Source organism: Dipodomys merriami, unplaced genomic scaffold (assembly GCF_024711535.1).
Source record: "Dipodomys merriami isolate MVZ:Mamm:240054 unplaced genomic scaffold, mDipMer1.0.p SCAF_511, whole genome shotgun sequence".
NCBI lineage: Eukaryota > Metazoa > Chordata > Mammalia > Rodentia > Heteromyidae > Dipodomys > Dipodomys merriami.
The window spans coordinates 682,408-695,997 of NW_027206082.1; the positions used below are offsets into that span (position 1 = coordinate 682,408).

Here is a 13,590-nt window from a genome sequence, read left to right on the forward strand (position 1 = left end):
ACACACACACACACACACACACACACACACACACACGATGTGTGAAATGTTTTCCTCACGACAAATAAGTAATTGTCATTAATAGCAACTGGCCATTTAGTTTTCAAATAGATTCACTTCAAAAGGACATGAGGTAGAACACTGTGAAATGAGAAATGACTTAGAGGAAAGCTATCAAACTCTGTGTGGATTAGTGGGATCTGAGTCCAACATGTATGTAAGCAGAGAACCAAGTTGCCTGTCCTAGCAATTGCCTTGTCCCTGTTTGTGAGTGCCATCTACACGTGTACACTGGGAGCTTGGAGATAAGCGATAGAGGTGAAGCGGCTAACTCTGACTGTGAGCTGGCAGTCTGTCTGCACCAGTGGCTTCTCCTGGTCCACAGGCTGTTTGGGGCGGGTGGCTGCATGCTGCTGCAGGGTCTGGGCAGGGCCTCAGTCTCCTGGACAACTTGTTCTCAGCTTGTGTGCTGAGTGCCCCCTCGGCTAGCTCCCACCTCCCCCACCCCCCTGCTTCATAATTCACCTAGTAAATCTTTCTGCTGCATTCCTGTTAAACGAGAAAAAATAAAGGAAAAGAAAATATCATCTCAGTGTGCACGTGGACTACGTGCATTAAGGCAGCAGTGGAGCCTTCTGAGGCCCTCCCCCACTGTGCTGGGAAGAAGTCCTGGAGGGCAGGCACCTCTGAGGGCCGAGTGCACCTCCTTAGAGACAGAACTGTCTGGGACCCTGACAGCCAGTTTCTCTATGGCAGACACATCGGGCAAAGGCCTTGATAGCTCGAAGTTGCCCATGTTTGCTAGGTACCATAAACACATGCTGTGAGGTATATTAGCACTGCACACACCTGGAGGGGACAGGAAATGCATGTTGTGCATGGCTCTGCACTCTGTGGACCCAAATGCCATGTGTGTAGGGCGTGGTGCTGGCCCCTGCGGGCCTGGACACCGTGTGCATGGGACCCGGACACCGTGTGCACAAGACCTGGACACCGTGTTCATGGTGCTGGCCCCTGCGGGCCTGGACACCGTGTGCATAGGACCTGGACACCATGTGCATGGGGCTGGCCCCTGCGGGCCTGGACACCGTGTGTATGGTGCTGTTTAATAATTCCACAAAAGAAAATCTCTTTTCAGTGTCTGCCGTTTGTAGCCTTCTTCTTCACGGAGGTTCTGGATAAGTGCTTTCTGTGGATTACAGATAGATCTACTTTCTAAAGAGGTTGAGCTGGGAAGGTTACAAGCATGGCTGCCACTTGGTTGTCATTTTTCCCTTTACACTTTCCTATAGAACAGAATTCTAGACAGCCATTTCCACCAGTGTCAGGCTCTGTTTCAAGGGGATCTCCCCTGCTACCTCCTGCTCCGGCCTTCACCAGTACAAAGTGCAGTGTGGGTCTTGGAGAAGCTAATGTTCTGTCTTGGTGTTGGCTCTGAGCACACCCCCATCTGTCGTTAGCTCCCGGCCATTCTTGTGCATCTTGTTGGACAGGTTGATGCCATGTCTCTGCCCTGAGATCTTCTGGGGTCTGCTTTGCTTTGCTCTTCCCTCTTGCTGTTGCTGTCCGTGGTCCTCTTCTGACACACTTACATCTGATCAGCGATAGCTCACCTTCCTGTCCTCTGCCCGCCACGGCCGGCCACTGTCCACACTGCGGCGGGCGTTTGTGCCCACAGGTGCCCTGGCACATTTGACTTGGGGTGTGGGTGCTCCTGAGCCAGTGTTACCACTGGAAGCACTCTGCCTTTCCGCTATGCTTCAGGAGGACTGAGAAGACATCTCTTGTCTCTTTCTGCTGTTGGCCTTTGGTGAGACGCACTGTGGTCACCAGTGCTTCCCGGCCGCAGCCCGGGTGTGTCCACTGAGAGACGTGTGCAGCCCAGGGTGTCCACAGAGAGACATGTGCATGTGCAAGAATGCTAGAACATGGGTCTTGCCTGTGACTCCCCAGGTCTCCAATTCTTCTCCATAGTGAAGACTTACCTTCCCTAGACCCCATGGGACAGGAGGTGTCAGAGGAGAGCACACACATGACCACACACAGGACCCAGCCTGACCGTCAGGCCCCAGAGCTGTTGGACATCAGGTGTCTTTCCAGCCCCTGTTTTACCTGAGGATCTCAACTGGCTGCTGAGTGTGTGTGTGTGTGTGTGTGTGTGTGTGTCCGTGAGATAGAGAGAGGGGGGGGGGAGAGGGAGAGAGATCCTAGACATGGGGATTGATGTGATTCGGAGTACCATGGTAGTTGGTTTTGTGTTTGTATATGTGGGAGGGAGAGAGGTGGGAAGAGGGAAAGCGAGATGAATGGATCTTGGACACATTGTGGTGTGTGCCAGTGTCTCCTATGGTCCCTCTTGGTGGACAGGATCTGGAGGGGCAGCCCCTCCTGTGCGGGCCCAGCGCGGCCTCCATGCCTGCTCTGAAAGGCCAGTGGTAGGAAACATTGCTCTGCCATCCTTTGCACTCATGCTTCTGAGCTGGACAAAGTCTCACGAGCAATTTCTCCATAGTTTGATACATCTGTCTGAGAAAAGTGCTTTGGATTTGGTTTCACAACTGACCCAGATGCCTGAATCTCTGCACAATAGCCATTCTCTCGATAACTTGAGTGACTGATTACACATAAGGTTGTCAGAGCTTTTGGACAGGCACCTCCCTGCTGCTTCTTGCATCCTGTCAGATGCCACATGGCTGCAAGTGGACAGCACAGTACATCTTACCTGTGGCCTGGCAGTGACAGGCTCATGGTGACAATCACGTCACAGTACAGAACGGGATACTGGCAGTGACGGACTCATGTTGACAATCACGTCACGTACAGAACAGGACGCTGGCAGTGACAGACTCATGGTGACAATCACGTCACCGTACAGAGCAAGATGCTGGCAGACCCTCTTTGGGACTGACACTCTGCTGGTTCCTCCATAGCCAGTGCCACCTTAGAATCTTTTGTGCAGAGAAGCTTCAAGACACAGCTTAGCCCCTCTTTGCAGCCAGCTCTCAACATAGGTCTTCTCTAGAAAAGGTTTTGGAGTTGTGAACAGATGTGGCAGGGCCGGGCCCAGGATGTGTTTAGCTCCACGTCAAGAGTGTGCATTCAGTCTTGGTCTATGTCAGAAAGCATTGTGGCATGTCAGTGGCAGGGGCCATAGCCCTTTGGTATGTGTCTCCTTCATCTTCTTCCCCTTACTCATCCTCTAATATCCTCAAAATTGCAGATAGTAACAAGCCCTATGCACACTCTTTCTGTACATACACACCAATGGTAAAACTCAGTGCAAATCAGACAAAATAAGAGACAAAGAACAACTGTTAGACATAACAAAGTTTCAGCATCACGACTCTTGTACTTTGGGCTGCTACTAAGGTACAGTAAAGGTCACTTGATGGTAAGTACTAACACCGTGACAGTCAGTCTGACATGGGACTGTGACTGAGTGACTCAATGTGGTGGGTAGTATGTACAGTAAGGTGAAGGTGTATGTGGTGTGTGCACAGTAAAATAGGTGGGTGTGTACCGTGAGAGTGCGTGGGCCGTGCTCAGCGAGGGTTTACATGGGCATGTGTGGCAAGGGCATATATGAGGCCAGACCCTTGTCTGCAGAGCTTCCTTCCCAGCACGTCATGGAAGTCCTTACTTCGTTGCAGTTCTAGACTCTTTTCCTCTCGCTTGGCTTCTTTATTATTTATTTTTTTGGGGGGGGGGTCCAGTCATGGGGCCTGAACTCTGGGGCTGGGCACTGACCCTCAGCTCTTCAGCTCAAGGCGAGCGCTCTACCACGTGAACCACAGCGCCACTTCGGCTTTTTTCTTTTTGCTTATGTGGTGCTGAGGAATCGAACCCAGGGCCTTTGGCATGCAAGGCAAGCGCTCTGCCACTGAGCCACCTTCCCAGCCCTCGTTTGGCTTCTTAGCTCAAGGTTGGCATTCAGCCACATGAGCTATACCACTTCCAGCTTTTTGCTGGTTAATTGGAGATAGGGGTCTCCTGGACCTTTCTGCCTGGGCTGGTTTTGAAGCTCAGTCCACAGATCCCAGGCTCCTGAATGGCTAGGATTATAGGCATAAGCCACCGGCACCCAGTTTTCATGGGTTTCTATGTGGAGCACAGAGCCCTTTTTGCAACTGAAGAGTTACTGGGAAAGACAAAGGTTTACACCTTCTGCTGAACTTACCTTCTCACTGCTGTGGGCTATCTCCTTGGCACTCACACCATTACTATATTTGTTTGGCACCCTTTCTAGTCTTGATTTTTTTTCCATGCTCCCAGGATGGGATTTGAGTTTTTTGTACCATCCCAAAGTGCAGCTCCAGAGAGGATCCCCAGTAGAAGAGCCATGTTGGTGGGTCCTGGTGTGACCCACCCAGGCCTGCGTTGGGCACACGTCTGGACCGTTAGGATCAGCTTCTTGCTTAGCCATATCTGCCGGGCAGGCAGCGCTTCTCTACCATGAAGTTTCTTACTTTACCTTCTGTAGACACTGTGGGGAGGCCCACGTGAAGGAGAGGCGTCTGGCATGAAGCATTTGTCTATAGTCATTCATTGCTGCTCACCAGGCTTCACTGCACTGTCAGCTTGCACTGAGGATACAACCTTCGAATGCCTTTCACCTTCGTGTTTCCCAGTGAGCATCAAGACAGACCCAGGACCTGCCTGGATCCTCACAACTCTGGCAGAGCTGTAGGGATATCCGGGGTTGAGCTATCATGAGGGAGATTCCTATACCTGTAGGACACAGTGTAAGTTGGGGGAATCATCTGAACCCTGAGCTGGGGGCACAGGATGCCCACTGGGCAAAGGATGCACAGTCCTGTAAATGAAAGTGTCCGTATAGGCCGTGGAGTGGCATGGGGCTTGTCAGAGTTCTGAGATGCTTCCCAAGCTCTCTTCATCAGCTGAACACAAGGTGTGGCATGTCTCAGCTGTGCACTGTGAGAAGGGAAGAGGCGAAGCTACTGCGCCTCACAGAAACACGATGTGTTGAGATGGTGTGTTCTTAGTTCAATCAGTGGCGCATGGGTGTCTGCGGAGGGTCAGAAACTGGGACTGAAAGGGCTGTTGGAGGTGCTCCACTGCTTTTGTGTTGGGTAGAGTTAGTCTGCATAAGGATCTGTGGCTGAATTCATCCTGGTTTGTTGAGTGTCATCAATGATTAAGTTCATGACGGGTTTTCAGTAGATATACTCAAGGAGTTGAGAGCTCTTACTCATCTTGGGACTCAGAATCAAGCACTCTGGGTGGTTAGGGTTCCACCCCTCATGCTCTCTGGTCGGTGCCCAGGGCAGGCATGGCTCCCGGGCGGGTCCTGGGCCCCTCGTGCTGTCTGGTCGGTGTCCAGGGCAGGCATGGCTCCCGGGCGGGTCCTGGGCCCCTCGTGCTGTCTGGTCGGTGTCCAGGGCAGGCATGGCTCCCCAGCGGGGCCTGGGCCCCTCGTGCTGTCTGGGCAGGCATGGCTCCCCGGCGGGTCCTGGGCCCCTCGTGCTGTCTGGGCAGGCATGGCTCCCCGGCGGGTCCTGGGCCCCTCGTGCTCTCTGGCGGTGCCCAGGGCAGGCATGGCTCCCCTGTCAGTTGTGGGCGTTCATCAGGCCACGTTGCCTGAAGTCTGTTCTCTTCCTCCTGTCAGCTAAAGCTAACAGGATGTAAATTTAATGAGCCCTGTGAAGCCCCTCTAGCTATGCAGATTGGATGTCACACAAGATATGCAGACCCCTTGGTGGGAGGAGCATTTGCTAAATGAAGGAGGGCTTGGGAATGGAGGGGAACAAAGTCTCCCAGACCTTGTGGGAGTCTGTATGAGATGCGGGTAAATTCCCAGTAAGGATTTCCTTACGGTCAAGGGCTGGATATGAGTAGATGGAGAAGGCAGAAGTGGGAGTAGACCTCTGGTCTTGAGCAGCTGTGCTGTGCAGCATGACTGGCTGAGATGCTGGTCCCCGTCACATGCCCCAGACCGGAGAACACGGGGGACTTCAGAAAGAGCTTCCCTAAAAGTGTGGTGTCTGCACCAGCCTTTCACAGACTTCTCCTAACCTGTGTTGCCAGCTAGGTCCATGTAGAGACCTAAAATGTTAGACTGGCACTGGACTCAGGGCCTACGCAGCACCTAGTGTGGCTGGCGGGCCGTAAGGCCTGTGCTTTCTGGCACTGGGGTGTCTTTGGTGTGGGTGTAGTGTCTGTGATCTTGACCCCCACAGGCTTGAGAAGCTGGCCTCTCAGAGGACATACCTCTGTCCAGATGTGTGGACAGGGCTCTTGCCTGAGGAGGGAAGGGTGGGCACTGTGGTCCTCGCTCATGCTCTCTTTCTACACTGTCTCCGCACACTGGGCTTCACATTGGATCCTGTGTCGTTGCTGTCTTGATATTGAATGTTCAGAAGTGGTTTCTTCTATATTTCTTTTGTTCCGTTGCAACATACTCTTAACATAGCTGTCCGTGATAGTTCCCCACTCCAAACCAGCCCAGCAAGGCTGATGGGTGGCTGTCACAGAGCTGCTTCATTGATCTTTTCTTCCTGTTACGGTATTTAACAGATCCCATGTGCCGTTAATTGTAGAATATTGTGGGGTCTTACGTGAAACACAATTAAATCATTTGGTCAGCATCCACATTCTTCTCAACATTTGGTTTCTGTGGAGGCCAGGGGCAAGTTTAGTCTCTGCAGTGCTGAGTCTAAAGGAAGTGAGCAGTCCCTGGGGCTGAGAATGCCCTTCTGGATGGTAGAAGCCATCTCCCTGACATGGCCTCCTTCTCTAGGGTTGGGCTCCCACCTGTCAGAGATCGACTGCTACTTGTGTCAGAAGCTTCATCAGATCAGAAGCCTTGTTGTTTGCAACTTGTCAGCATGATGAGTGACGAGTGTCTCACAGGACGGACGTGGCTCCTCGGGGCAGGCACGGGTGGTTAGGATGGTGGTGTGTGCAGGTGTGAAGAGGTTCGAGGTGGGCGTGAATAGTGCCGTGCAGTGCTGTGCCCTGCCAGGACATCCTGGTCAGTCCCTCAGCTGCTGACCTCTCAGCACTGCGTGTGACCCACGTGTCTGGTGGGCTGGTGTGACCGGGTCCACGGCACTGTCTTCACCATCCAAGGTCAGCACCCAGGAATAGTGGTGATCTTAACAGTAACACTGGCTCCTGAACATGCTGTGCTGTGCTTGGTCCCAGGGCGGCCCTCCGTCATGCCCACGCAGCATGCGGCCTGGACGGGTCACCTGCGCCACCATCCAGGTGCCTGCCTGTGCTCCAGGGCGTCCTCAGTCTCAGACACCTGAAATTCCGATCCTCATCATTAACGGAGCCGGAAGCACATCTGTAGATTCACTATGCCAGTTTGACATTTCTTTTAACCTTTCATCAGGTTCAGGGCACAGGTTTCCGAGGCTGGAAGGAAGGAACTTCTCTGTTTAGTAAAGACGACAAAGAACATCTGCTCGAGAGATGCAAATCTCCCAAGTCCAAAGTGTAAGTCATCAGCAATCTGTCTCCAGAGGGGAGGAAGTCACCGGGAGGTGGCCGAGGTAGCCCTGGCGGAGGTGTTGAAAGGGTGTGGCCCGAGCGGCCCTGCTGCTCCAGACTCCACTGGCCATGAGAGGTGCCCGCCCCAGGTTCCTTCCCCTGTGGGTGCCTAGAAACGAGTATGTACTCCAGATGCTCTGGAGACAAGAGACAATGAAACACACTTTTGGTGAAAGGCCACGCAAGTGACATGCATTTTGAAATGCTACCGAAAAGTAAAAAAGAACTTGCGATTTTAAATTGAACTTACTGGCCTTAAAGCAGTCTATCATGCTCAAAAACATTAAGAGACGTGTAGCACAGAATCCCTGCCAACGTGCTGCTGAAGGCTGGGCGCACCGAGCACAGCATCGCTTGCCTACGTCATCCCAAAGATCAAGGAAAAAAAGAACAAAATTGCCAAGGATTGATTGGAAAATGGTAACAGATTTTAAAGTCAAATAGCTCTAAACTGACATATTACTGCCATCTTATTATAAGTATTTTAAAAAGTCACAACACACACTTAGCGCTGCTTTGTGATGACAGGTTATTGTCTTCTGGTAGAAGACATGGCCATGTCCGCTCTGTTACTCTCAGGTAGGTCCAGGGTCCCTTTGTGTTGTACTGTGGGGGCCTGTGGCTTCACTTTGCCCTAGGTCTGGGAGGACAGTGTAAGTGGTCATGCAGCCACTGGGTGGCCCGCAGAACCCAGCCAGAGCTCAGTGTCCCAAACAGGCCCCGAGTGACACTTGCGGGAAGTTAGTGTAGGCCACTGCCCGTGCATGCTTTTTGTTCATTTCTTTCTTGAGTCTTACTTTTGTAGAGCAAATTATCTACTAAATGCTTGAGAGAAGCCTAACACAGAAGCAACCCTATAGAAAACCCACTTGGTGAATGTCCTCCCACTTGTTTTCCAGTCTAGACCCAGGTTTTTAAAAATTTTGTTTTATTCTGCAGATGATGTACAGAGGGGTTACAGTTGCATAAGTAACGTGATGAGTACAGTTCTTGTTGAACATTGTTACTTCTTCCCTCATTTTTCTCCCACTTTCTCTCCCTCCTTTCTTAACTCTGTAATAATTTGTATTCACAGATGTATCTAAGCACACGGATTAAATTTGCAGTCTCCTGAACGTCACAAACATGGCCAATTTCCTCACATTACTGGGTGCTGAAATTCATGACACAATGACAGAACTGCATAGAAAAGCAAAACCTTGCACTACCCCTCCTGTGGCCTCAGGCAGTCAGCTCCTGAGAGCTGGCCTTTGCTCCTGGTGAATGGAGTTGTGAAGCAGCTAATTGTTCCTTATTTCCATAATAATTGTAATGTTTACACATAGGCTTGTTTTCATGTTAAGCAATTAAATTTTTAGGAAAGAGCCTTATAAAATCAACACATTTATCAGATCACAGTGTGACCAGCAGTAAACTCTTTCACTTCCTACAGAACTAACTTACGACTTAAAGAAGAGTTGAAGGCAGAGAAGAAATCTGGATTTTGGGACAGTTTGGTTTTAAAACAGAACAACCAGTCTCGAAAACCAGATGAGATGGAAGGCTGGGAACCCCCCCAACTCAGTTCTGAAGATGTGGTGGCCCATGTGGATGCTGCTCACCCTGACTTGGGGAGTAGCCACTCACCCTGGCCTGGCTGGGATGGTGACAGCAAGGGCTCTACCAAGTATACCAGCCTGTCCAGTTCAGCCAGCAGCTCCCGCTGGAGTCTCCGGTCGGCGGGGAAGTTGGTCAGCATTCGGCGACACAGCAAGGGCCAGCTGACGGACGCGGTGGAGGAGGTGGAGTGAGCAGAGGAGCCCTGTTATGCTTGTCTAGCCTTTAGTTTAGGGTTTGCTGGGCCTAACGACCCTCTGCTAGCACACCATTAAGTCACCCAACCCTCCCTCATTCTAGCAGTCCGTAGAGTGCCTGAGAGTCACGCTGGAAACCACATGCGTGGTGGCTCCTGGTGGCGTTAGTTTGCCTTACCTTGGACATGTCCATATCTGCTGAACCTGGCTGGACATAAGCATCTTTCATGCTGTCCAGTGATAGCGAAATGACCTGATGTCTCCACAGAGTGAAGCTGGCTTCGGTCACTGTCTTTCACGACCTGTCGCCTTCCCCCTGAATGTGACAGATGCTGCTCGACTTGAAAATGTGGCAGCGGAGGCTCCCTCTCCTGCTGCCAGAGCACCAGGTGCATCTTCCAAAGCCACATGACTCTGTGTAACCCAGAAGTTAAGCTTTTCCTATTAAAGAACATGTGAACAGATTACACGCTGGGCAGCCCAGGCTGCGTGCGGTAGGATGGCAGGCCTGGTGCTGCCTCCCGAGTGCCCGTAGAAGGTTCTGGGGGGTTTAGTACTTCTTCTCTTGAACTTTTAAACACTGACCTGTATTGTCTCCAAAAAATCTGCTGTCTTATTTCAGTTTAGATATTATAAAGAAATGCTATCAAGTGCGGGTGACCGTTAATTTAAAAAATTGATAATTTAAAAAATTCTTAGAAACCACTAGCTTATTCATCACGGAGTTAAAACATGTAACGTACTGAAGTGCCTCTTGTTCCCAGGTTTAGTTTGCTGAGTGAAGGACCATTTTGTGACTGACATTCCGTGGGTCAGTAGGAAGTCCTTTCTCTCCCACGGGCAGGGATCATGGCCTCTACTGTCTCTTGCTCTGCCTGTTTCTCTAGAAACATCCTTGGCTCTGTCATGCCATGTGTCAGGCCCAATGCAGGGTGCTGCTTAGCAGCAGTTGGTGCATATATTTCTTAGGTGAGAGTGGCTTGACGGAAGAGGTTTATTGGTTTTGTTTTGTTTAAAGACAAAAGCCTCCAATTACGCTGTGCATTTCCTCTCCCAGGGGAACTAGAAGCAACGCTCTCCTGCCCTTGGTTCCTCCAGTGTGCCCACTGTGCCCTTTGAGGGTCAAAGGTTCTGTGGTTCCACGGGATGTACAACATGCAATGTAGTGGGTTAAGACGCCTCTTCAATAGAACAACGGACAGAGTCATCTGTCATCTGTAGCTGCCTACGGCTACAGATGTTTATCCACCCGTCCACCTCTCCCTCTGTCCTTCTACCTGACCTTCAATGCATCCACTGTCTTTTTAAAATAGAGGAGCTCATTTACTGAGTCTTCAGAGGGGGACATGCTTTAAATGGTGTTCAAATAAAAATTTTTTAGAATCACGAAGTTGTGAAATTGTGTAGATTTCCTTTTGTTTGATAACACAGAAGGAGGTTTATAATTTGTAGTACAGTGACTGAGTTAGGGAATCATGCATACTCTCAGGCAAGCATTGGGTGCACGGCTGTAACCCCCGTCTCTCTAGAAGAGGCAATGATGTATGACACAGACGTCCACTCTGCCATTACTACTAAGGTTCTGAGACTGGGAGGCAGTGTCACACGCACGTGTGTGGATGAGCTCTGGGAGCCAGTGGCCCCTTACTGTGCCTGTCCTGAGTGCTAGGTGCCTACAGCATGCTGTGCTGACAACCCAGCTGCGGCTGTCACGGGCCCGGCAGAGGTCCTCACACGGGCCCTCAGAAGTAGATGCTAGCGGGGTGCTGGGGCTCATGCCTGTCATCCTAGCTACTCAGAAGGCTGAGAGCTAAAGGATTGTAATTTGAAGCCAGCCCAGGTAGGAAAGTCTGTGAGACTTGTTTTTTCTTTTTTTTGCCGGTCATGGGTCTTGAACTCAGTTCTGGGCACTGTCCCTGAGCCTCTTTTGAGCTCAAGGCTAGTGCTCTACCACGTAAGCCATAGCACCACCTCTGGTTTTTTCTTTTTCTTTTGTCAGTCGTGAGGCTTGAACTCTGGGCCTGGGCGCTGTCCCTCAGCTCTTCAGCTCAAGGCTAGCACTCTACCACTTGAGCCACAGCGCCACTTCCGGCTTTTTTTTTCTGCTTATGTGGTACTAAGGAATCGAACCTAGGGCCTCATGCGTACAAGGCAAGCGCTCTACCACTGAGCCACCTTCCCAGCCCCGAGTACTAGACTTTTGAGGGGGGGTGGGGAGCTAAAGGACTGCCCAGGCTCTGAATTCAAGCCCAGGACCAGCCTTTCCCTTGCCCCCACTCCCCCCCAAAGAACGCACAAGATAGAGCCAGATTGCTGCTAGAATGTGCATGGCAAATCGGAATTTTTTCATCTACCTATGTTAATGAAAAAGTAACCCTTGTGTTTTGGTTAAAATAACTGGTTTGTAGTATAAATACTTTTGCTTTCAGGGAAAATGTCCTGAAAGGACAGCAAAGTGCGTTTATGGGGTTTGGCTGGAATGAGTGGCGCGAACCTGAGCTGCTGTGGCTGCATCCAGCACCGTGTTCTGTGTCCTCACGGGAATGCAGAAGGCTTCAGGAGGGACCAGGACTCAAAAATGGAAGACCTGCTTCTATCTTTTCATCAGTTTGTGTCATTACTGACTTCTGCTTTCAGCAACTTATCACTCCATGCTAGGCACTTTCCTGACTTTGTAAACCTCATTCTAAGATGCAGAGAATATATTTACATTTTCATAAATAAACAGTTCCACCCCAGGTTGTCCCCATGTTTCTTTTGCCTGTTCAAGCAGCTTCCTGAGCTGTGGCTTAGGGACCACTGTGGCCGGGCCTACTTGTACCTGTAGCTTGGCCATCAGAGTCTGCCTCTGTGTTCGCACACTTCCGTGTGAAAGCAAGTTGTTTCCTTCAGCCTCAGGAAAAACATAAAATGAAAACAATCTGTACTGTATTTTTTACACAATTATTAGCTCTGTGTATGCGTGTGTTCTGATGCTTGAGTTCAGGGCTTTTAAGCTGTACATCCAGTTGAGCATTTTGGCCAGTTAACTGGAGATTTCATGCCACAGACTTTGAACTGCAGTCCAGTTTTCAGCCTGAGTAGCAAGGATTACATAGGCATGAGCCACAGACAGCCTCCCAGCCATTCTTACTTTTTCAAAAGATAACCCCCTCTTGGATCCAGGCCTTTTTGAGAGGATCAACAATGAAATGAACTGGACCTGTCTTTCTGGGAACAGAAAGGTGGAGCAAGAGGGGCTGGGAAGGTGGCTCAGTGGTAGAGCGCTCGCCTTGCATGCCTGAGGCCCTGGGTTCGATTCCTCAGCACCACAGAAGTAGAAAAAGCTGGAAGTGGCGCTGTGGCTCAAGTGGTAGAGCGCTAGCCTTGAGCTGAAGAGCTGAGGGACAGCACCCAGGCCCAGAGTTCAGGCCCCACGACCGGACCCCAAAAAAAACAAAAAAGAAAGGAGGAGCAAGAACAGGGCCACACGGTCCCTTCCTCACAGGCCCACTGTGCCACTCACCTTCTCTGTGGTCCTGGTCAGACTTGCTCTCTGCCCTTCCCTGGACCTGCACAGTACCGCAGGCCCCACTCTCCGGCCCTCACTGGTGGGCGTATCTCAGCAGCCTCCTGCAAGCCTCACTGGCAGCAGCCATCTCCATCCTTCCCTCTTCCAGTGGTCTTAAAGCTGCCCACTCGTGTTCACTTGCTGTCTGCCTAGATGGCCACTCCCTCTGTTGACATCAGATGTTGCGAATGCATTACATGGCTGGTATAAGGAGAAAGTGATTTTTTTCCAATTCTAATAGCTTTTTTAAAAAGGCTCAAAGTAGTCCTGAGGTTGATTAATCATTGTGAAGGACTGACCTGAAGAACAGTATCCAACCAAGATAAGAGGCTACCTCACGCCTTTGCTGCGGGAGCAGTGGCATTTGGATGTTGCTCACAGCCCAGGGCCTAGGCAGTTAGGGAAAGCCAGGTGGATGCACTCCCTTTACACAAGGACTCTGCTCTTACTAAGTGCCTGAATTCACACTAGAGAGGGAGAATAACTTTGGAGTAAACAGTAATTTTAGCTAAGGCAGGAGCACGACCATGCAGTTTCTGCCAGCGGTTAGTTTTGTCAGTAAATGGAGGAGTGGGTAGAGAGCCGTGGCGGCGCTCCAGGCCATGCAGCCCACCCGGCCCAGCCCAGCCCATGACGCATCTCGGAGTGTGCTTCCTCTTTGAGGAAGAAGCTGTGAACCTGAAAGATGGAGAAGCTGTAAGAGCTACCTAAGTGGCAGAGAAAAGCCACTTT

General features: G+C 50.8%; 1 protein-coding gene across 1 annotated transcript in view; it reads left to right on the forward strand.

Annotated features, from left to right (window-relative positions):
• Positions 1 to 12,046, forward strand: part of Tdrp (testis development related protein) — a 32,695-nt gene extending 20,649 nt beyond the window's left edge. The window contains exons 2-3 of the mRNA XM_069998342.1: positions 7,358 to 7,461; positions 8,948 to 12,046. Of these exons, the coding sequence (XP_069854443.1) occupies positions 7,358 to 7,461; positions 8,948 to 9,305 (462 nt within the window). The 3' untranslated portion in view covers positions 9,306 to 12,046. The remainder of the gene's footprint in view (positions 1 to 7,357; positions 7,462 to 8,947) is intronic.
• Positions 12,047 to 13,590: the final 1,544 nt, after the last annotated feature.